The sequence below is a fragment of the Salvelinus alpinus genome, chromosome 26, assembly GCF_045679555.1.
Source record: "Salvelinus alpinus chromosome 26, SLU_Salpinus.1, whole genome shotgun sequence".
NCBI classification, from domain to species: Eukaryota; Metazoa; Chordata; class Actinopteri; order Salmoniformes; family Salmonidae; genus Salvelinus; species Salvelinus alpinus.
This window is the reverse complement of record NC_092111.1, coordinates 33,988,826-34,013,911: the sequence shown is the minus strand read 5'-3', so window position 1 is coordinate 34,013,911 and position 25,086 is coordinate 33,988,826. Positions and strand designations below refer to the sequence as shown.

Genomic DNA, 25,086 nt, shown 5'->3' with positions numbered 1-25,086 from the left:
AACTAGACTGGCCAGTAAAGACGTCAACAACTGAAACAAACAGAACATTTGTTTTTCAGAATCAGCCAGGTGATTTGTGCAGCCTTCTCTTGGTCCGTAGAGACAGGAGTAAGCTACTGTCTCCACAGACTAACACACTAAGGAGTGAGGACTACGAGGTCCCTGGTCGCTCGGGCCTTTTAAGGGTCAGCTGTGTGGGTTAGCGGGGGATGATTGGATCTGCAGGTACAGGGCTCCTGGCTGCTTGCCGCAGCCCCCACACTGTCCCCCAGCCCATTCCCCCCTCGCACCCACCAGTGTTCATTTTGGCACTATTTTTTTTAAAGATTTACTCTAGTCTAAATCATTTTGACTGAAATGCAATTAAGTCTTAAGTCACATTTTTGCTATTTCAACAACGACAGTCTAGTTATTGGCAAAATGATGAAAACAGTGGGCCATGTGTGTCAACTTAATGTCCTTTCATTTTAGTCACATCACATTTGTAATGCCTCATGAACCTATAGTAAACATAAAATCACAGACTTCTATGTGCACAAACATATGTCCTACCAACATATTTTCCTGAATAAGATCCTATTCTTCACAATAGCAGAAATGGAACAAATATATAGGAAGAATATTATAGAAGAATTATCTGGCCATGTGAATTCCTCATTTCGGCCCACATCACATACAAAACAAACATACAGAGCGAGAGCGTGCGAGAGAGAAATCACCAGCAAAGTACTGGCTAAGTAGTATGGGTTGCACCTCCATCACTCGGTTGCATCATTGCCATTGTTATCTATGTTCCCCAGACGCTGCAGCCACATTTACATCCACAAGTAGGCACAGGAGCTAATGGCTCAACGGGAGCTAATGGCTCATCGGGAGCTAATGGCTCATCGGGAGCTAATGGCTCATCAGGAGCTAATGGCTCATCAGGAGCTAAAGACTGCTTTGCCCATTGATTTAGTCAAGTCACTAAAACTCAAATCGAGTCCCAAGTCCCTGCGCCTGAGTCACGAGTCCCTATGGCTGAAGTCTGAGTCACTCTGCTGGAATCCTGGTCCAAGTGCTCAACTCTGAGTCACTGGGTCCACATGAACTGAAAATAAAGTTATTTTCTGAGTCAGATATAGTGTAGAGGCAAGGGGAATTTAGTCAAATTGTTGGCTATACATTTTCCTTTCTTTCTGTGCCACCAAGTGTTTGCATATACGCTACTGGTAATGTTACCAGGCCACGTTCAGTTACAAAACATTATTGAACGTTGCAGATAGAAATTCTATGAATTTATTCCATATTCACCATTTCAGACAGAAATATTCTATGTAGGACAAACATGCCTATCTGAACGATCCAAAACGTTGCGTCCTACTGAACGCGTCCCCTGGTTGTTAGTTTTAGCTAGCTAATGAGGTAACATGATTGAAGGTTACCGATCCGGTCCACAAGTAGCCTACTTTTAGAGCGGCCCGTGATATGTTTCAGGAATTGAAAATGTAAGATAGAACAAAACGTAGCGTCGGTATTAGGGGTCATGTCTTTCGAACGGTGCAATCAAGACATTTTCTCTGAGGAAAAGAGTGAGACTTGGCTACAGAACCAGTATATGAATTGCAGGGGGAAAAAATGGAAGTGTTGTGCAAGAATACAAATTCAAAACTTTTTATTTACTTTTCTATGGCCTACTCAAGGGAGATAAAAACATAGCTAGACTGTTGTTTCACTATTAAACTCAATGCTGCTATTGTTTTTATTTTTGTAAAGCAGCTCGTGTTTCTTAACCAGGCCCAGGGTTGCTAACTAGAAGGCTGGTGGTGAAACAAGAGTCGCCTGCGCAATGTGTAGGCTATAATTGGAGGCAGAGCCGGTCTGCCTACACTCATGGCTTGCTTCCTCACAGCTCACCAGCTGAGTAGGCTGTTCGCTGGACACGTCCTTGCCACTGCTGAACAGAACTGCGCTGTGCATCTGTGCCGCTGAAAAGCTCTCAATCTCTCCTAAAATGTCTAGTCCACTTAGTAGTCAGATTTTAGTCACAGAGATAATTTTGTCTTGTCTCATTTTAGTCAAATGAAAAATCATTTAGTTCGTTTTTTAATGGGTCTATTTAGTCATTTATCGTCTCATCAATAAAATAAAATAAAAAATAGGTGTCGACAAATATTTGAGTCACTATTTTTGTTGACGAAATGAACACTGGCATCCACACTGTCCCCCAGCCACCACACTGTCCCCCAGCACAGACCATCCCATCTGTCTGCAAAGGAAGCCTGCACACGTCTGGAATTCCTTCCCCTTTCGCGTAATGTCTCCACGCCCCTAAAGAAACCACCCCTTCCCCCCAGCTAATCCAAAAGGTTTGTCTCCCAAGCTGTCTCTCTCGGTCTGTCGGTCTCGCCAGAAAAAGCTGTGTGTCCCCTACTCCCTGACCTCCAGGCCACCCTCTGCTCCCTCCTGTCTTTCTCCCCCACCAGGGCTGCCACCCGCTGGGGCCTGGCCTCTTGGTTGACCCCTGCTGTCACTCTCACCCATCAGCCCTGTCACAGTCAGCAGTGGAAACTAAATGTGGAAATGTTCACGAGCGCTGGGAGCCAGGTTAGCTGCTCTTTTTCCCTTCATTCATGACAATCTGGACGAACCCACTAACCTTCTGTGTGCGTGTGCACATTTTCTAATGGAAACTAAAATAAATATTTGCAATGTAATGTTTAAAAGGCAACCATAGATTCAAGTGTTATGTTGGAAAGGAAGAAAAACAAAATCTCTCGGTTTTCTTATCTTTGCAAAAATTCTCCCTCGCTCTCTTACTTTATTAGTCAACTTAACACAACGTCCAACCACATATACAGGTATTGGAGAGGTGCGGGGCTCTGCCACTCTGGGCGCCCAGGGAGTTGTTGTTGTGGGGGGGTTAAGTGCCTTGCTCAAGGGCACAACGGAAGGCAATGGCATCTAGGATATAATACCAGCAACCCTCCCCTTGCCAGCTCAATTCCCAACAAATTGTTCCCGTTGACCCGGGATTCGAACTGGCAACCCTTGCTCTGGCAACCCTTGCTGCTGGCACGCCTCTCTAATCGCTAGGCTACCTGCAGCCCCAGATGCATACAGGATTTGCATTAAAAGCTGAAATTGACATTAAGAACATGACACTAACCACGTTTCCATGGTGGGCTCTCTTTGCGTCTGTAAAATTATTTATGCGAGAAATGGTGGTGGAAACGACTTGATGCGCAAATATTGATATACTAACCATCATTTCGAACACATTGAACTTTGAATTTTCATTCGGTACATGAAAAAGGAAGTGAATGGTACATTGTGTGTGGACCCATGTCATCATGCACTGATTTTTATCCACAACAAGTCCGTTTGGTGGAAAATGCATTTTCTTGATGCATATTTTTTCATATTTGCATGAAAATCTGTCGCCAATTGAATGGAAACCTAGCTACTGTTCCTTTGTGTAGAGATCACTTCAGCCCACGTTGTGGCACCAACACTGGGAAGCTTCAGCCCACGTTGTGGCACCAACACTGGGAAGCTTCAGCCCACGTTGTGGCACCAACACTGGGAAGCTTCAGCCCACGTTGTGGCACCAACACTGGGAAGCTTCAGCCCACGTTGTGGCACCAACACTGGGAAGCTTCAGCCCACGTTGTGGCACCAACACTGGGAAGCTTCAGCCCACGTTGTGGCACCAACACTAGGAAGCCATTGCAAATGTAGTGGGTGGCAGAATTGTACTACTTCAAGTTTAAAGTACATGGTTTTCACCTGTTACACTTCCAAGTAAAACAGTCTACTCCTGTTCCCCAGTCTCCTGCTATAGAGACAGAAAAACAAAATAATCTGTGGTAAAATACTGTCTGTTCTCCTGTTCCTCTGCCTCCTGGTGTAGAGACAGACAGAAAAATCTGTGGCGCTTCAAAGAGACAGAGTACAGGACAGGAGTAATCAGACAACAAGTGAAGCCCCCCAGACAGATGAACACCAGAGAGTACTGTCTCTGCATGGCGTTGAGGACAGTTAGGAAGCTTACTCCGATTCATCATATGGGGTTGGAAATGGTGCCGTTGGTTGGTCTGTCTCTAAGTCCCCATGGGTCCCAATCTGGCCTAGGGAATGGTTAGCAGTTAGCAGCCAGCCCATTGAGACTCATGTCTATAGACTGTAAAAGCTCTGTTCAACATCAGCCGGCTCCTCTCCAGTCAAAGCCCAATGAGAGGATGACCGTGAGGGAGGCCAGGGGTGGGAGGCTTACCCTAAACAGGGCTAGGGATAACCACAGGGGGGTGTAGAAACCCAGACTTAGCGACGCAGAAGACCCTTAGCTCCGCCAGACGAATCCCTCATCTGACACTGCAGCTGGAGACCAGGAAACCAGGAGTCCCAACCTCCTCCTCCCACTTTTCATTTCCAACGTCTTATACTATACGGTCGTACTGTAGGAACCGGGGCCTATAAAAATAAATCTGTTCATTATTTTGCAAAATAGCAAAACCACAATTTCAGAGAGGTCACGGCGAGGTCAGGCACTCATTCATAGTGAGGCTGAGTGTAGTCGCTCCTTGCTGAGGCTGTCGAGCCAGGCCACTGTGAGGACCACACGACACGCTAACTCGATAAACACTCTGGAGGATCCTCGTACACGCCGTTTAACCTTGGAGTGTGTACGGCATGTGGAAACTTTGCATTCTGACTGAGCCCGTCCAGGTTTATTTGAAAATGGTTTTTCCACCTGGGGGAAAGCGTCCGGTACATCATTCAGAGAAAGTAGTTATTTATTGGAAATTAAATATCTAATGATGCCCTGAAGCTTCCCTTTCCCCTCCACTCTGCTAAAGCTTGCAGTTATGACAGAAGAGAAAAACATTGGGTAAAAAGAGAACCAGGCGATCCCTCGCTTGCTTGCCTCTGAAAACGCAGATTTCCCAACTAACCATAAACTCCAATATCCCAGTGATGTCAATTCCATTCACTTTCGCCCTGACGGCCACCACCATAGGTTTCAATGGCACAAACGCATATTTTCAGGTAAAAATGAGGGCCGTTGCCAGAGTACATAGATAGAGGGAAGACTTTTTACGAGAGGAACAGAGGGAGACAGGATAAAGACAGAAGGGAGTCGAGGTGAGGACAGCTTTTCAGCCACACTACGCTCTTCCTCACCCAGAGCCGCCGTAATAGATTTTTACAACCCCAGTCTCTGTGTAGAAACTCTGCAGCTCTGAGAGGGGGTGAGCCGGCATGGTGTAAATGAAAAATAAAGCAGTCTAGACAGCTCATCTCTCAGCTGTGCAGAAGATGAGAGCTTCAAGCTTTCAGCGTGCCCCCCCTCCCCCCTCCCCCCTCCCTCTTCACTCAAACCCCGTCCCCCTGCTTCCCACTCCAGGGTTTCGCCTCACAATCCCACCCCTCCATCTCCGAACTTCCCCCTTCTAACTGAAACACATGGCAGCCCCCGCTGGCAGTTGGTTTCAATCAGGCCTTCTGGCAACAGGACACACACTGGGCCAACTGGGAGCCGTGCTGAAGACCGGATGAAAAGGAAGTCCTAAAAACTACGGAACGACAGGTGGCTGCTCTGGCAGCCCCACACTCACACACCCCCCACCTGCAAGGGTCCGGCGCGCCACGGCCCAGGTTTGCTCTGTCGGCGCAGCACACGATTCACCCAGCCACTTCTCAAGACCCCCCCCCCCCCCATCCACCCAGACTCTGGATCAACATCCCCCCTTTGACTTAGAAAAACACAACCCTGATTCTCCCTAAATAGACTATTAAAAAGAGATTTCCTGCTGACAGTGCAGTGACAGGCCAAGATTCCACATCATTTACTACCTATCTGTTAATTTTATCACCATATTGATTTCAGCAGTGTAGTGGAGCTTGAATGCAAATCTTTGTCCCTAGGACAGGAACGGTTTGGTAAGTAGTTTATCCTGGGCCAATACAAATGGCAGACCTGGTCCTCTCCTCGGAGACCTCTCACGGCCCTTTGTTTGGCCCGGGGGCAGCACAGCGCACAGGGTTCACTGATCAATATTAGACTGTTTGAGGAGACACTGAATGCGTCTTCTAGGTAACCTGCTAAGGTGACTCCATCAATCATGACATTGTTTCAGGGTCCATGTCAAACACGTCAGCACCAACCGTAGGGCTAGTTGCATTCAGATGATCACACTGAGTATAGTCTCCCGAGTGGCAAGGCGGTCTAAGGCACTGCATCTCAGTGCTAGAGGCGTCACTACAGACACCCTTGTTACATTCCAGGCTGCATCACAGCGGTCTAAGGCACTGCATCTCAGTGCTAGAGGTATCACTACAGACCCTGGTTTGATTCCAGGCTGTATCACAACCAGCCGTGATTGGGAGTCTCATAGGGTGGCGCACAATTGGCCCAGCGCCGTCCGGGTTAGGGTTTGGCCTGGGTAGGCCGTCAACTGACTTGACTATTTATAAAAAAATTAAATAAAAAGTGGATGGACTTAAATTCCATACTGGCTGGGTATGGGTTAACTATTGTAGGAGGTAAAATGAAACCAAGTGGCTGGGAGGAGGTCTAGACTTCAGACCATTTCCAAGAAGTCTATGGACCAGAAGCCATTTGAGTCAATGACAAAAATTTGTGTCAAAAATGAGTTGTCCCAAGTGGAAATCTCTCTGTCACAGATAGGTAGGGACAGGCATGGTATTCACGCAAGATTCTTTACCCAGGTAACAATCCTCAAATGGGTTGGATTGGAAAAACTACTCTACTTCAGTATAGTTGGCTTCATAATATATTGAGATTAACACCCTCAAAAAGAGAGAAATATTGGTTATGACATCCATCTGGATGGCAACACAGTATGAGAGGGGTAGTCAGAGGGGTCTATATGGCTTCTTATGGAATCCTTATGAATATCCTACCGTCTAATGCTGGTAAACAGATCACCACCCACGTTCTATTAGGTTAAATTTGATAAATCTTTAAGAATGGACTCTAGAACAAAACCACTCTAGCGCCGCAGCAGACATTTCATAAAAACCATGGCCGTGTCTGCCGAAAAAAGCGAAACAAAAGATCCTATAGTCTATTTAAATGTCAGGTCTGGTTGTTCCTCTAATAAAATGAGAAGAAAAGAACAAGGGAATAATCCACTAAGCGAATAAGCGGTGGGTTTCTGTTGAAATCAGACGCAGATATTGGAAAAGTAGGGTTGATTATGTCTTTGGGTTAAGGCGTAACCAACCAACGGCACTTCCACCATTCCTGCCGGCTACATTGACTTCCATAAAGGAAGTTTTAGTGGCCGCTGAGGGCTGGCAATGGTTATTTCATTTCAGCCGTCGAACGCAAGGCCCCATTTTCCGACCGCTGCTGATGTACCTGGCTTGCGGTGTATGGCCATAACTCCTTTGCGGCAACATGGACTTTACTGCTTGTAAAAATATAAAAATACTTAATATTTGGGGAGGGAGGTTGGTTGGTTGGAGTGAAATTAATTGAATGAACAGGAGTGGGGTAAAGAATCATAGTTCAATGCTGTAGACTAGAGGAAGTCTGTACAGGGCTTGGGGCCATCCGTTTAACCACGGCATGACCAGACCAGCGTTGAAACAACCTCTCCATACATACATACACACATACATACAACATGTTCTCCAGTCTCACACATGTATGGGCCCTCTGCTTTCCCCATTTAAAAAGGCCGCACTCACACCCAAGTTATTGGTGCTGGTCTTCAGGAACATTTAGGACAGATAATAGAAGTAGACCCTCCATGTACTGGGAGTAGGGGTGAGTTCGGGCCTGCTCCTCAGGCCCTTTCCTGGGCTAAGGTTGTGTTGAAATAGACCCCCTGGTCCACGTTCCCTTAATCGATTAGATTTCATGGCTGGAACGCAGCGACACGACCAGAGGAAACCACGGACCGCCCTCTGTGACAGCTCTTAACTCAATAAATGAGGAAGAAGGACCTGGGAGAAGCTAAGACCAATGCCCATGGCCTCAGTTTAGCTGAGGAACAGCCAGCAAACTCTGCTGAAGCACTGATAGCTAAACGTGCCTCTGAGCCTCTCCTGAAATCAGAGTTGATATCCGGTTCTCTTTTTCCTTATCCACACAGGCAGGTTTTTGTTACGTTTTACCACAGCTACTACACCCAGGAGGAACCTAAAAACATTTATTTTGACTGCTTTAGGTAACAAGCTGTTCCCAATGAGACTCTGGCTCAATCAGCGCATTGTGGCTGAGCACGGAGGACAGAGGGAGGGAAGAAAAGAGCGAGGGAGTGATAAAGTGAGAGGGAGGAGAGATGGAGACAGAGTGACAGAGAGAGGGGGAAAAGCAGAGAGAGACAAATGAGAGAGTTTGACCTCCTCAGTCAAAGGGACACTGGGTCCAGATCACACCGTGTCCTGTCCTCTCTAGCTGGGTCCAGATGTCAACATTGGAAATAGAACCACTCTCTCCCTGTCTGCTGTCAATCAGAGGTGCTAATAAAAACAGAGAGGAGGACGCTGTGGTCTGGTCTCCCTCATCCAGTCAATGAGCCGCCAGTCCCAGTCCGAAAGAGTGAAAATCCCTGCTTTAAAAGAAATGAACTGCCATCACGAATTGGACTGGGATTGTGGTGGATACCATCTGGAAGGCATTAGAAACCGCCACCTGGAGACATCCCAATCACAAAATTAAACTTTGGGATTACTAACATTTTGCGAAAAAAAAAAGAAAAAAAAAACTCACTTCCAGACATGAGTACCTCTATTTCCAAACCCCCTTTTCAAAATCTGGTTTCATCAGATTTCCGAGAGGAGGGTGGAGGAGGACGTGGAGGGGAATACGAGTCTGGTCTCTTAGCTCATGGTTAAACGGGACACCCAACACGTCACAACGTAGAGAGGTTGTCTGTTATGGTTGGTAATGAAATGAAAATAAGCCACCTCCTACAGGCTGCTCGCTCCTGAGCACCTGAGAGTTCTGGCAGAGGAACAGCCTTCCTGAAACAGATAGGATCACACATCGTCCTATCGTTGATTAGGCTGGAATAATAGGAGGGGGGGGGGGGGGTCAGGGTCAAGGGATTTAGGAAAACATTTTTTAAAAAGGTAGGCCATCTCAGCACATGCCGGAGAAGCCAGAGGAACATAACTCTAACATATCCTAGACGTTAGACATAGGAACTTCCATCTTGAGGTTGTGAAAAAAGGTTTGATTTGACCAAAACATGGTGAGGAAACTTTTCACCAATGATGAAGTATTATTATTATTTTTTATTCCCAGCACAGCACATGTGATGGTGTGCCGTGCGTGTTGATACGAATTCACTCTCAGGAAACTCACGTCTTGGCATGGATGTTGGTTCTACACCGAATGGTGCACTCAAAAGACCGGCTGAACCGTGTTCTGTTCCTGTGGACCTGCTGGTAAGTCAAGCAGCATAGCCTTGCAGGGTAATCTAAGGTTGTCAGGTGGAGAGTTTAAATGGCTGCCAAGTATGCATCTCCATCTCCCCTGTCCGCTCCGTCAGTAATGCACACACTAAAATTGATATTATGCCATGTCAAAGAGTTGAGTGCACCAAACACGTAAATGTTGTGATGTAAATGTACCCTTGAGCCGTAGTCTCACAAAAACAGCTTTACAGAAAGAAACAAAAAAAATAATACTGATTTCATCATGTCTACAGTCTACTACTAGCACCACAAGAGCTCAGCTATGCAAGAGGCCCACCATGCTGGAGTTTTCATCATAGGGGCAGCTTGGCAGGGGTACCCAAACTAAGTAGACAGGATCTGGGATGGGGAGTGTAGAGGTGGGGGCCTACATCATGGATGTCCTAAATATCAATGCAGCCTTCAAGAGAGCCGTTAAAGTGTCTGCCTAAGGACCCACACATTTTAGGTTTGTCTGTGGTCCACCAAATTCAAAAGCGCTCCAACTTCCCGTGTCGAGCTTAACAAGAACAGCCAACCGGGAGGCTACGCTGTGAGCACAGCCACAAGAACAGCCAACCGGGAGGCTACGCTGTGAGCACAGCCACAAGAACAGCCAACCGGGAGGCTACGCTGTGAGCACAGCCACAAGAACAACCAACCGGGAGGCTACGCTGTGAGCACAGCCACAAGAACAACCAACCGGGAGGCTACGCTGTGAGCACAGCCACAAGAACAACCAACCAGGAGGCTACACAGTAGGCTTGGGAAGTTATGGGCATTTAGAAAGAGACACAGGATGGTTTTTCATTACCGTCAAAACAATACAATTTTTTATCAAATGTCAATAGTTATTTGTAGACCTGCAGTCAACTTATTCAATAGGTTAGGAGATAAAGAAGATGGCGTTCTTCATTTCAACTTTCACAATTGTTCATTATGAAGTTTATTGGTAGTCCCCAGTCACGTGGTGTTTGTTTACGAGCAGACAACGACGAGAGACGGGAGCCTTGTGAGTCACTCACTGTCATGCAGCATTCACCAGGTGATCTAGTTACAGTATGGAATTCACAATTAAATGTTTGCCAGCTAGATATGTTCTAACTATTAAGTTACCAGTCTAAAATGTGATAAATGCTCTGCAGTTGTGCATTTGGTTCGCTAATTTATTAGCAAGTTACTTCTTCCAAAATCAACCATTTACTTGGTAACAGTAGAGAATTCCCTCCTGGATCAAGAGCCTTGCTGTTTGATGTTTGGTTTGTGTGTGTAGCAAACTGGCAGTAGCATTATGGACTTGTATAGTTTAGGTCTGAGACTGTATAAAATATGTTCGCAATGCGCTCTTAAGCATTTAGTTAGCATTCTTTATCGGATTTTACATGTACTTATTAGGACTGCTAACCTTCGATTTACTGAGTATTAGTGGTGTTTGAAAACAGCGTCCCTTGTGTTCAGTGCCGGTATTACCGAATATCCCGGTATGGCACAAGGTCGGTATGAAGGTATGACCATCTGGATACCGCACAAGCCTACTACGCAGTGAGCGCAGCCACAAGCCTACTACGCAGTGAGCGCAGCCACAAGCCTACTACGCAGTGAACGCAGCCACAAGCCTACTACGCAGTGAGCGCAGCCACAAGCCTACTACGCAGTGAGCGCAGCCACATGCCTACTACGCAGTGAGCGCAGCCACAAGCCTACTACGCAGTGAGCGCAGCCACAAGCCTACTACGCAGTGAGCGCAGCCACAAGCCTACTACGCAGTGAGCGCAGCCACAAGCCTACTACGCAGTGAGCGCAGCCACAAGCCTACTATGCAGTGAGCACAGCCACAAGCCTACTACGCAGTGAGCACAGCCACAAGGCAGGGGGCACACATGCACTCACTAACACTTCCAGCCTGTTAAGAGCTTTGGCAGCCCTGCCAACCCGGTTTGCCAATCTCCCAATTGAGCATTTCCCCCTTAGCTCCCCATCCCTCACTCACTCGCTCGTGCGCACCCTTCCCAGTCTAGTGTGCTACCGAATTGAGTTCTCCTGCATTGTGCACAGGTCCCGTTGAGCAGTAGCTATGCAGAGGCAGGAAGAAGGAGGCATAGTGGGGAGCCAGGGTTCTCTCTCTCTCTCTCTCTCCCCCCCCTCCATTCCACAATGTGTCTTCATTCATCTCAAAGAGCACATGGAAAAGAAATTGTGGGAGAAAAAGCCCCTTCCTGCCGGGCGAGGAGGCCTCGGACAGGCGCTGCTGCAGTCTCACGTATTCCCCCTTCACTCCGCGAAACAGGAAATAGCCCTTTATTACAAAAGGAAGGAGAAGAAGAATAAACGGGCAACATTTTTGACTATCCGCCGGTTTGTTTGTAGATAACTTGTGCGCCGACAGAGGGCTGCATGCGACGGGACGGCGAGGAGGAACCCCATCTCCTGTTCCCAGGCAGGGGACTAACTTAACGCAGGCCAAATGGGCCAGGACCACCGTGGTTCCACTCATGCGGGGCAGCAGCAACACCATGACCACACAGACTAGAGCAGACCGGACGAAGGCTTAAAGGGCACACCGGCTAGTCTAGGGTCACACCGGCTGCTGGAGGAAATGATCAGAATGACAAGATGGAACCAGTGATGATGTTTTCCATTTCCTCTGTCCTCTCGTCGGACGGTCCGTAACCCCTAAACTCTTACAGGGGTTGAAGACAGTAGATCCTTAAATAAGGGGAAACTTAAGTTGAGGGAGGGGAACACACGAAACATCTGTTTTAATGAAAGAGACTCATTCCATCTCTCCATAGAGGAGTATTCTGACACTGTTAGACTGTGTAGGTGAGGCTAATGCCATCAGTGGAAGGATCAGGTCTAGGGTGGGATGAGTTTCTGCCTCTCCCTCAATGGGAGCTGCTCTCTGGAACACCTCTTCTTGACTCCCTGTGGTTGACTCTACTTGACTCCCTCACTCTATCCCTCCACCCATTACACTCTCTCTCCCCCTCCTCTTCACCCCCTCCCCCCTTCCTCTCCACACACACCGCCCCCCCCGACCCCTGAGTCATAGTACCAGACACCTGCGGGCTCCGGCTCGCACACATGGATGCCCCCCCCACTATGGACGAAGTGACTTGAATCTGAAACACCTCTGTTTAAACAAGCCCCGAGTCTCTTAAAAATCCCTCTGGTTTTTCAAAAGCTCTGCTGAAGTCTCTTTAGAAACTAAATCAAGTAAGCAGTTTTGATTCCAGTTGTGTCCTATATTATTTCACAGGGCATTAAACCCACCTCACTCTCTTTTAAAAGCAAAGCCCTTCCCAAGAACAATATGGCCCCTTCACTAGCTACAACACATTCCTCATCCCAGAGCCAAGTGCCAGAAACAGTGTTGGATGGCTGACAGTTTCAAGGTTGTATGGCCTGGCAAATGATCTAAACCACAGGGTTCAACGCTTCTCAACGGACCCTGTAAATTAAATAGCAGAGTACAAAAAATAAGGCTTTAATAGGCCAACATGCAAATAAGGAAGAAAAATCTCCGTCCTGCAGATCTCCTGCTTGGTTGTGGTGGCATGAAGCACACGACTACATCATCATACGCTGCTTCTGAGCTCACTTGAAAAGCAACAACATAAAAAGTACTGTCTGTTTTCAACCCAATAATGAGAAACGAGTGGAAGCCAATCTGCTGAGTCTCTAACTACAGACAGACTGGAGGACATGTTGACCAGACGGCAGGGATCAGAACAGCAGTGTAATAGGAAGCACTACAGCAGGAACACATGATGTCTCATCACCTTGTACTATAGCAACAACAATGCATGGTGGTTAGTGTGTTTCACTACAAATCTGCTAAATCTATTCATTCAAATCAATGAAATTGTCCCTTGTTCTTTTGTATTCTGTTTGAGCCTCAGACAGAATGCATCTTATTTCTAGAGTATGGGACATTAGAAAATGTGTGTTTTCTCACTGGTGGACATGCCATGGACCAAATATCCGTACAAACTTTGAGGACAATTAATATGCGATGGTTCTGAAAAAGCACATTACTCCAACCAACTCTGTACTGGGTAGGTAAAGAATAGCAGTTCATGGCCTTGAGTGCAAATTATCAGCTTATTTGTACACCAAATCGCCAATATGTTAGCCATCCAAATACATCTAGAAGTGCTAGTCAAATGACGACTCAAATAAAAAAAGAGGCCCAGTGGAAGAAAACAGATTGAGTGACAAATGCAGGGTTTGTCTCAGCAGCATTTTCATGATTGAGTATCAAGTCGACTGATGTTAAAACAATGACCTTACCTCTTCATCAGAGGTGTCGTGTTCATACTCGTCCCCATGCTGAGTGGTGATCAGTCCCTTCTCTCCTCCGTCATCCATGGCGACTCCCTCACCTTTATTCATCTTCCTCTTCTGCTTTGGTGCAGTTTTTTCGTCTGGCTGCTATGAAAACAAGACACCAAGGAATGACATTTAGAGTTCATAGCAATCGGTTGCTATGCGAACAAGTTCTGGTACATTTTTTAAGTGCTGGGGGGAATGACTTCCCTGCTTGGTGCTGTTAAAAGCATTTTTGTCTAATTATCTAAGAATAAAAAAAGTTATGCGTGACAGCCAATCAACTCTGTCAGACCTGTAAGTAAAATAGAAGCAGTTTAAGGAATTAAAACTTCCTGCAGGCTTGAAGGGACGACTGATTATTTGATGCCCTTAATGGCTCAATGACAGTTTCCATGTTTTAGGATTCAGATTTATTTACACAGCTTCCTTTGCATGATTCTCACACACACACACACACACACACACACACACACACACACACAAGGAGCAGTCACCAGAAAGGCACATCCTGTGTGAGTGGAAGGCCAGCGAGGATGGAAGGATCCAAGGACCCACCACTGGACGTGCTTTACTGTGAGCCATCAGTCACACAGACGCAGAGCCGTCAAAGGCTCTCTTAACAGGAATGAGGGGATAGAGGGATGTAAGGCAGGGCGGGATGGATGCATGGAGGGAGGAAGGGGGAATTAACTGCTTTGAGACAAGGGGATAGAGGTATAGAGGGAGGGATGAAGGGAGAGAGAGAAGTTCTTTGAGGTTGCAGTCTCATTTCCCTAGAGGCAGTGACAGGCAGGTGAGTAACCTGCTATGATTTATGCCTCCTATGGGTCCCGGTATCTCTTGGCCTGCAGCTCTAAGTGAAACACTTCCTCCCTGATGCCTAGTTAAATCCCCATCAAGACAGAGCTGCCTGGGCCCAGTTTTAATACTAAATGCATTTTTACACCCAGGGGATTTCAGTCAGACCTGAGTTTCACTCTGCTGTAGCCTCCTCTTGAACTGAACAAACAAGGTGAAGTGGGGTTTGAGTAGGAGGCTGTTTAAGAAAGCCAAGAGGGAACCTTGTTTACTCCACAACACAGAAGCCAACGCTTGTAAAATAGCAGACCAGATAGAAGAGTGGGGCTTCCTGACTACACTACAAGTCTGTTGGAGAATTACCAAGCTAATCTGTTTACTGTTACAGGGATGAGGAGATTGCGGGGCAGGGAGAGAGTGAGACCACGACAGATGACTTGTCCAGATGATGTGCGACAGATCAGCCAAAAGAGAAGGGCTCGCAGAGTGGATCATACAGCTTGAAAACAAGCAGTGGACTGGACATCCAGCTGAGCTTGGCCCGGAGCTCATGTGACCACAACCGCCGACGAGGATAAAATGTGGGAGAGAGGCTGTGGACGGGAAGGCACTGCACGGAGTCAGTCAGGAGAGAGGGAGAGGCTGAGGATGGGAAGGCACTGCAGAGTCAGTCAGGAGAGAGAGAGAGGCTGAGGATGGGAAGGCAATGCACAGAGTCAGTCAGGAGAGAGAGAGAGGCTGAGGACGGGAAGGCACTGCACGGAGTCAGTCAGGAGAGAGAGGCTAAGGGCGGGAAGGCACTGCACAGAGACAGTCAGTCAGGAGAGACAGAGAGGCTGAGGATGGGAAGGCACTGCACAGAGTCAGTCAGTCAGGAGAGACAGAGAGGCTGAGGATGGGAAGGCACTGCACAGAGACAGTCAGGAGAGAGAGAGAGGCTGAGGACGGGAAGGCACTGCACAGAGTCAGTCAGTCAGGAGAGACAGAGAGGCTGAGGATGGGAAGGCACTGCACAGAGTCAGTCAGTCAGGAGAGACAGAGAGGCTGAGGATGGGAAGGCAATGCACAGAGTCAGTCAGTCAGGAGAGACAGAGAGGCTGAGGATGGGAAGGCACTGCACAGAGTCAGTCAGTCAGGAGAGACAGAGAGGCTGAGGATGGGAAGGCACTGCACAGAGACAGTCAGGAGAGAGAGAGAGAGGCTGAGGACGGGAAGGCACTGCACGGAGTCAGTCAGGAGAGAGAGGCTAAGGGCGGGAAGGCACTGCACAGAGACAGTCAGGAGAGAGAGAGGCTGTGGACGGGAAGGCACTGCACAGAGTCAGTCAGGAGAGAGGGAGAGGCTGAGGATGGGAAGGCACTGCACGGAGTCAGTCAGGAGAGAGAGAGGCTGAGGATGGGAAGGCACTGCACGGAGTCAGTCAGGAGAGACAGAGAGGCTGAGGATGGGAAGGCACTGCACTGAGTCAGTCAGGAGAGAGAGGCTAAGGGCGGGAAGGCACTGCACGGAGTCAGTCAGGAGAGAGAGAGGCTGAGGACGGGAAGGCACTGCACGGAGTCAGTCAGGAGAGAGAGAGGCTGAGGACGGGAAGGCACTGCACAGAGTCAGTCAGGAGAGAGAGAGAGGCTGAGGACGGGAAGGCACTCCACGGAGTCAGTCAGGAGAAGCCAAATGCAAAGGCCATTATTTCCCCCCATAATTAATGCTCTTAGTAGGGACATTCAAATGAAATTGGCCTGCTGCAGCACCTCCATCCAGAGAGAGGGGTCATCCTGGGGTGAACTCTGCTACACAACCCTCACACAGGGGGTGGGATTTGTATTAGCGGGGGTGGGAGTTGTATTAGCAGGGGGTGGGAGTTGTATTAGCGGGGGTGGGAGTTAAGTGTTTTAAGGGACTAAAATCGAGTAAACAAAGGGGATGCACTTTGTCTTGTTGTCTGGGATACCATTCCCCCATGTCCACCATCAATTTGACCCCTGCGCTCACATCCCTCCACCTTTCCAAAACTTTAACGGCTGGTGGATGGAGGAGACATGTGTAACCCACGGTGGAAGTGGCCCAGACACGTCTGAAGACCAGAGCTCCTGCGTGGGTGCATTAGGAGCAAAGCCTTCCTGGTTACTGTAAGATGAGCCACCCCCCAGTCAAAGTCTCCCCTTTCCTCCCCCACTCTAACCCCATTTTAATCGGCATCTCCCACCCACTCACACGCCGAGAGCGCGGACCGACTGGCCGGCCAACGGCAGAGCTGGAAGGCCCGATCTAAGTGAGCTGGCTGCAGCCGGCCGTTGCACCAGGGGACTCTCCCAGGGACCATAAAGCCTCCAGCAGCCACATTAACTTCTGCCTGGTGTGTTGAAGGCCCAGATTCTTTATTCACAAGAACAGGGAGGAGAAAAGAGAAACAACAAAGAGTCTGGATGGATAAGAAAGCTGCAGCAGGGAACAGATGTGCCTCCCGCTACCAGATAACAGCACATGATGATTTCAACGTTTCAAATTTGTTCCAGTGTGCCTTTGCAATAACATAATACAATTATTTTTTTGCTTTAACTTTGTCCTTTGTTTGCGTCTCTTGGCATTTCCAAACTTACATGCTGACCAGACCGGACACGGCGCATGCGCCGCAAAATAAATTTTGAAATCCATGTTATTCAATTATTGCACCCACACTGCCAACGAGCGTCTGCGACGCAAAGGGCTAAAGTAGAAGTCCTTCCTATTTCTGACGCAGATTGCGCTGAAAGTCCTGCCTCTCCCATCTCCTCATTGGTTTACAGAAGCAGGTACCCACGTGACATCTCCTCATTGGTTATACCCACATGGGTGATTGAAAGACGAACTTTGTTGCCGGTTGTCGTGGTAATACAATGAAAGTTTAGATGCGATCACCATATAAATTCAAAGATGTAAAAGCCTGGAAGGAGGAGAGATGACTAGAAACGATTCGGTTGGCCGTTTTATGTGTGGATTAATTGTCGGAGTAGAGGTCCTTGTGCATTTCAGGTAAAATAACAACTCAATGTTTATATCCCAGGACAAATTAACTAGCAACAGCAAGCTAGCTAAATAGGACAAATTAACGTTAGCTAGCAAGTGCAAGCTAGCTAACTAAATTGCCATACATGTTTAATGCTTTTCGACCTGTCCCCAAATTAATGTCATTGGTTCAGACTTTGTTTTGATATTTTAACCTGCGTGTCGTGATCGCGTTTGGTGTGGGGGGGCAAAATACATTTATGCACGATAGCGCACGCGCGCAGCCGGTTTGGGTTCCGTGTTACTTGAAGGACTGCACACTTAAAAACAGCCAAGACCCGTGTTTGATTTGAGTGATGCATGTGGTGCTAAAATCTGCATGGCAGTAATAAAATAAACAGTAAACATGTTGTTCCTGATGAATGAGGCCCCTCGTACCAACCATTGTAATTTTGTAAATGACGGCTCTCTATTGCAAGACGTATTATTCACCCAAGTTGTCAAAAATCGAGCCAGTGGTGTCAGATATCGCGGCGGGTTAGTTAGACTCATATCCCTGAGCATGTGTGCAAAAGCTTTTGCATGTGTGCAAAAGCAGACCTTATTATGAGTCACGGAGGCAAATTTGTTCCTTGTGAGGAGAGGGACCTATGTACCGAATTGCATGACTTTAGGTCAAATGGGGTGAGGGACATGACCTTTCAAAGTTTTTATTTTCAAACTCTTGTTATAGCGCCACCATCTGGCCAATCAGTGTAATTTTCATCTCTATGGAAAGATGCATCATTCACCCAAGTTGTCAAAATCAGGCCAGTGCTGTCTGAGATTGCTCATGCGACTAAAGAATGAACGGAGACAGACCCAGTCCCCTCCCTGATTTCATCGTGGGGGACAATAAACATAATTGTAGAATTGAGACTGGTCAAAAAGTTAAGAGACAATGAAGGTGTTGGGAGGATAAGCTGACGTAATACAATGCAGTCATTCCAAGCCGTTTGCATGACAGTTGGAGATTTTTGAACACACCAGACAGAACAATGAGCTAAACATTAGCTGATAAATATAGCAGCTATCCCAGGAAGTCCCAGACACCTGCCCCCTACCTATTAACCCTATCCATTTCCCCTCCCATAGTTGGAGTGGCTACATCTCAATTTGCAAACCACTTCTGACAGAGGACTTTCTGCATTTGAAGATGGAGTCAGAAGGAGGGTAGATGCTACTATGGCAAATGTAGGCTTTACAGTAGACTGGCAAGAGAATAGAGATTGATAGACACCTGCCTGTTCCTGATTCCAAAGAATGTAATAAATACAACTTCCACTACGGGGTAGTAAAGAGTAATATCTATTAAATCCACACAAACTGACAGATATTTCATCCAGTGTGTAACTGGATGATGGATATTATTATATAGACTAATCTAGAGTTGTAGACAAATGTGTGAGTTGATGATCATGAAAAGCGTTGGAAAAAAATATTTGATTTTATTGCAAGAGCAAAAGTTCTTTATTAAGACAAGAAAATGGATTCTACTTAAAATAACCAAAGTAAAACAGTCACATTTTAGTAAAATAAAGTTGATTAAAAAAATTAAATCAACTTTATTTTACTCAAATGTGACTAATGTGTTTTACTTTGGTTATTTTAAGTATAATTAATTTTCTTGTATAGAGAGAGCTATACACATACACACTACATGACCAAAAGTATGTGGACACCTGCTTGTCAAACACAGGTAGCCTAGTGGTTAGAGCGTTGGACTAGTAACCGAAAGGTTGCTAGATCGAATCCCCGAGCTGACAAGGTAAAAATCTGTCGCTCTGCCCCTGAACAAGGCAGTTAACCCACTGTTCCTAGGCCATCATTGTAAATAAGAATTTGTTCTTAACTGACTTGCATGGTTAAATAAATATATTTTTTAAACATCTCACTCCAAAATGAATATGGAGGAGTTGGTTGCTCTCTTTGCTGCTATAACAACCTCCACTCTTCTGGGAAGGCTTCCCACTAGATGTTGGAACATTGCTGAGGGGACTTCAGATTTCATTCAGCCTTCCAGCCGGGGAAGTTTCCCATCCAAATGATGAAGGCAAAATCAGCAGCAACGTCTATCAGGTTAAAGGAGGCGCACTGGCCCCCTATTGATCTTTTTCTCAATGTCTACATCGCAGCGAGCTTATTGAGATTGGCAACAGCACTCTTGGTGGCATCGTAGTGTTGTAGGATCACTGGTTTCTGATGCTCGCCCTCAACCTTGGTGTCATGGTGCCTGGTGGACAGCGCCTGTACGGCCATGCCTGGTGATGGAACGTGGGACACCAAGGTAAGCAGCGCACGGAAGCCGAACAATGAACTGTAGATCTGTCTGCCATGGTTAGCCTTCATCGTCTCTGGAATGTGCTGGATCTAACAGTGCCGATGTTAGTCCACCTTTAAGAAGCTTTTCAGCTAATGGTACAGCTGTATAGTTCTCTGTGGTGATATTTCACTTTTGCACCAAGGAGCCACAAGCCCTTGAGAACTTACTTAGAGCGACTGCGTGTCTTTCCATGTGGTTTGCCGAGGTATGCCTCTACTTTGAGGGTAGCTCAGGCCTGGGGTAGCTGGTCTCGGTCGCAGTTCCACCAGATCTTTATCACATTTGTCAGGCTTCAATTGGATGCTTTGTCGGGAAACTATATCAACCTCCGAAAATAAAGAGCTGCTTATCCACACAGATCTGTGCCAGGAATAAGATATTTTTGGTAGCTGGGCTACAAACATGCTCTAGATATCCATGAAAGGGGCAAGCTTGTCTGCTGCAATTCGTTCATGCCTCGTTGCTCTGTTGTCAAACCTCATGTATTTCATAATGCGTTGGAACCTTTCCAGGACATAGTTGCAGTAAACACTGGTCTGCCGTCAGCTTCTGACCAGAGGGAAGTTTGAGTCTCATTTATGCACAATCCTGCTATAAATCAAAAGACCAATAGGCTGTCATTGTAAATAAGAATTTGTTCTTAACTGACCTGCCTAGTTAAATAAAATGCAGACGTAGATTTTTTTCAGGGATGGCTCTTATTCCGTTCATGTATTCTTTATTTAGCTTCCGTTTGTTTCAAGCGCAATCGTGTCAATCATCTCTAAGGTCAGAAACAAATTAAACGATTCTTCAACTGCTTTGTAATATCTGGTTGATTTAGACATTTCTCTGCTGCTGCACACCTTTGACCTCCACACTGTGCCATTTCTGTCAAAATATGGTGTTACATCACCATGCTTTTTAGCTGCAAGCCTTTATTGCTACCATGGCCTTTGACCCCAGCACTCCACTCTTCTCGCCCCCATTCAGAGCGAGCCTGCAAGGGTGCAACTTCAGTGTCACTATACTCAGAAGTCTTTGAAATATGATTGAAACCACTCCCTGAATTGTCCTGAGTGTTCCTGCTGGCATTTTTTACAGAAAATAAAACATTGGCGTCACCCAAATTTACCTTGAAGAGTGGAACTCAAGATGAAGGTAAATATTTTAGCTTTAAAACAGATTGCCCCCATCCACCTAGCATAATGTGTTATAAAAAAACACTTTAAAAATATCTATTAACAAATATAAAGGTCATTTAGATTTTTCATATCGTTATACCTGGCAAATAACATTTCAGTATGTCAGTAGAGCATATGATGAGCTCTACTTCTGCAGCTGATCGTCTGTCGGCTCAAAGTTAAGTGACACACGTCCCCTCCCTTGAGGGTACATGTCACTGGATATTATGTTTATGTAGTAACCCAAGGGTGGTTTTGACTGTGGGTCAAAATTTCCTGAATGTATTTCTAGCATTTGATATCCTCATGGATTTATCAGACAAAGATATGTATGCCTGGGTGGAAAATGTCACTCGAAAATGTCAGGTCTAACGAAATGGCTACCATTCCTTGATAACTCAAGTATAGGGTGGAGAACATCTTTCAATTTTACAGTACATTTCCTGCAATCCTACACATTTTGCCACGGGGTGGAGAGAAATCTTTGCGGTTTTCAAGCTAATTTCCTGCAATTCTACAACTTTTGCCATGACTTATGCCATGTTAATATGATATCTGAGTGAGAGTGACTAACAAAATCAAATGGGGGCCCCCTGGAAGTCAGGGCCCCTGGGCATGGGCCGGGTCAGTATTATATAGTTTAGACACACTGGCAAGTTTAGATAGCTGGCAAGTCTAACTTACCAATCTAAAATGTTTGGCTGACATGGCTAATTGAGTGACTATCAATGACTGACAGAAGAAAAACAGCTTATAAACAACCACATTACTATATTGCACCTTGTGTATTCTACCCTTCTACCTCTCAACAGTGAGTTAAGACTAGAGGTCGACCGATTAAACGGAATGGCCGATTAATTAGGGCCGATTTCAAGTTTTCATAACAATCGGAAATCGGTATTTTTGGACACCAATTTGGCCGATTTAAAAAATATATATATTTACACCTTTATTTAACTAGGCAAGTCAGTTAAGAACACATTCTTATTTTCAATGACGGCCTAGGAACGGTGGGTTAACTGCCTTGTTCAGGGGCAGAACGACAGATTTTTACCTTATCAGCTCGGGGATTCGTTTTTGCAACTTTCCGGTTACTAGTCCAACGCTCTAACCACCTGCCTTACATTGCACTCCATGAGGAGCCTGCGTGGCAGGCTGACTACCTGTTACGCGAGGGCAGCAAGAAGCCAAGGTAAGTTGCTAGCTAGCATTAAACTTATAAAAAACAATCAATCTTCACATAATCACTAGTTAACTACACATGGTTGATGATATTACTAGTTTATCTAGCGTGTCCTGCGTTGCATATAATCGATGCGGTGCTTGTTAATTTCTCATTGAATCACAGCCTACCTCAACAAACGGGTGATGATTTAACAAGCGCATTTGCGAAAAAAAGCACTGTTGTTGCACCAATGTACCTAACCATAAACATCAATGCCTTTCTTTAAAATCAATACACACGTATATATTTTTAAACCTGCATATTTAGTTAATATTGCCTGCTAACATGAATTTCTTATAACTAGGGAAATTGTGTCATATCTCTTGCGTTCCGTGAAAGCAGTCAGGGTATATGCAGCAGTTGGGGACGTCTGGCTTGTTGCGAACTGTGTGAAGTCCATTTATTCCTAACAAAGACCGTAATTAAATTTGCCAGAATTGTACATCATTATGACATAACATTGAAGGTTGTACAATGTAACAGCAATATTTAGACTTAGGGATGCCATCCGTTAGATAAAATACGAAACGGTTCCGTATTTCACTGAAAGAATAAACGTTTTGTTTTCTAAATGATCGTTTCCGGATTCGACCATTTTAATGACCTAAGGCTCGTATTTCTGTGTGTTATTATGTTATAATTAAGTCTATGATTAGAGCAGTCCGACTGAGCGATGGTAGGCACCAGCAGGCTCGTAAGCATTCATTCAAACAGCACTTTCGTGCGTTTGACAGCTGTTTATGACTTCAAGCCTATCAACTCCCGAGATTAGGCTGGTGTAACCGATGTGAAATGGCTAGCTAGTTAGCGGAGTGCGAGCTAATAGCGTTTCAATCGGTGACGTCACTTGCTCTGAGACTTGGAGTAGTTGTTCCCCTAGCTCTGCAAGGGCTGCGGCTTTTGTGGAGCGATGGGTAACGATGCTTCGAGGGTGGCTGTTGTCGACGGTGAGCATTCGCCCACTGAAGTCGCTTACAACCCTGGTGAGGACGACAAGCACGCAGATGAGCTTCCCTGAGATGGTTTCTGACAGTTTGTGCAGAAACTCTTCGGATGTGCAAACCCACAGTTTGATCAGCTGTCCGGGTGGCTGGTCTCAGACAATCCCGCAGGTGAAGAAGACTGATGTTGAGGTCTTGGGCTGGCCTGGTTACAAATGGTCTGCGGTTGTGAGGCCAGTTGGATATACTGCCAAATTCTCTAAAACGACATTGACCTCCAGTAACTTATGGTAGAGAAATTAACATTAAATTCACAAGCAACAGCTCTGGTGGACATTCCTGCAGTCAGCATGCCAAATGCACTCTCCCTCAAAACTTGAGACATCTGCAGCATTGTTGTGTGACAAAACAGCACATTTTAAAGTGGCCTTTTATTGTCGCCAGCACACATGTGTAATGATCACGCTGTTTAATCAGCTTCTTGATATGCCACACCAGTCAGGTGGATGGATTATCTTGGCAAAGGTGAAATGCTCACTAAGAGAGATGTAAACAAATTTTAGCACAACATTTAAGAGAAGCTTTTTATGCATATGTCAAATTTCTGGGATCTTTTATTTCAGCTCATGAACCCAACACTTTTTGCGTTTATATTTTTGTTCAATGTAGATGTATTTTGCAAGCACACAAATATGTCACCTTGTTGAATCCGGAGCAGCCAAGATACAAAAAGTAAAGTCACAAAATAAAATAGATTCCCACACAATGTTGAACGCTATCACAGTTTATTGAGTGCAAGGTCTGATAAAGTCAAGACTTTTAGGTCAAAACGTTTGCACTCAAACTGCCTTTAACTTGCCTAAAGTTTTTCCTGCCGAGGTCACGTGGTCAGGAAAAACTCTGGACCCTACTATACTGCTTCTGTAAAAGAAATAAGACTCCCATATTCACCGTAGGTGTATTCTTATCTGTTGCAGGCGGTTCAGTAGCTGTTTCAACACTACTACTCTTCGTCAGAATCTCATCAAGAATGACAGCATCATCATCATCATCATCTTCTTCATCATCCCCTTCTTCAGCATCCTCTTCTTCATCGTGGCTGTCACTCCCAGAGTCTTCCAGTCCAGAGAACATACTCTCCTCGCTATCTGAGAGGTCTGCATCTTCCTCCTCCCCAGCCTTCTTCTCAGTGACATCTTTGTCAAATATGGGAAGCTGAAATATCAGAGAGAGAGAAAAACAGACACATACAGATTTGATGGGCGAAACATGAATGAGTAAGCACTTTAACGGATACAAAATTAATATAGAATCTTCGAACGTTAGCTAGTTACCTGACCCAAGTGATACATTGGCAATAGCACAAGGATGCTTGCTAGCTGATCAAGGTGAGACAGACAATTAGCTAGTTATTATTTATACAAAAACATCCGTACTTATTTTAGTACCAAATACATCAGGGGGCTGTGATTAACACACAAAAGTTAGTTCGGGAAAAAACGGCAGTGTTTTAGTCTGCACATCCACATTTTCCTGCATAGCCAACGTGTTAGCCTAGCTAGCTGGTTAGCTCCGAATTACAAGTGTTAGCTAACGTTACCCTTTTACCGCATATACATTTCAGAAATACTTTCGTACCTGGTCCTCGTCCTCTTCAACAACTCTTTTCTTCGCACTCTTTTCTTTAGCTTTACTCATGGTGCCGTTTTTCTGTGATTCAAGATTCACCGTACGCATGCTTCTTGAACGTCAACAGCCGAACATGTGGGACTCCGGTAAGAGGTCAGAGTTGAAAGTTGAACGTCTGTTTTAAAACTGCGGTTTTCTAGAACGATTATAAAAATATAGATTATATTATTTTTTGGATAT

General features: G+C 45.9%; 1 protein-coding gene across 2 annotated transcripts in view; it reads right to left on the bottom strand.

The window, feature by feature from the left end:
• Window positions 1–25,012, bottom strand: part of LOC139555224 (ribosome biogenesis protein bop1-like) — an 84,253-nt gene extending 59,241 nt beyond the window's left edge. The window contains exons 1-3 of one of the 2 annotated variants that reach the window (XM_071368841.1): window positions 24,856–25,012; window positions 24,169–24,432; window positions 13,708–13,848 (exon numbers count right to left, since the gene is read on the bottom strand). In XM_071368841.1, coding sequence (XP_071224942.1) covers window positions 13,708–13,848; window positions 24,169–24,432; window positions 24,856–24,954 — 504 coding nt within the window. In that variant the 5' untranslated portion in view covers window positions 24,955–25,012. The remainder of the gene's footprint in view (window positions 1–13,707; window positions 13,849–24,168; window positions 24,433–24,855) is intronic. The other variant, XM_071368842.1, reaches the window with a different exon arrangement.
• Between the last annotated feature and the right edge of the window lie 74 nt (window positions 25,013–25,086).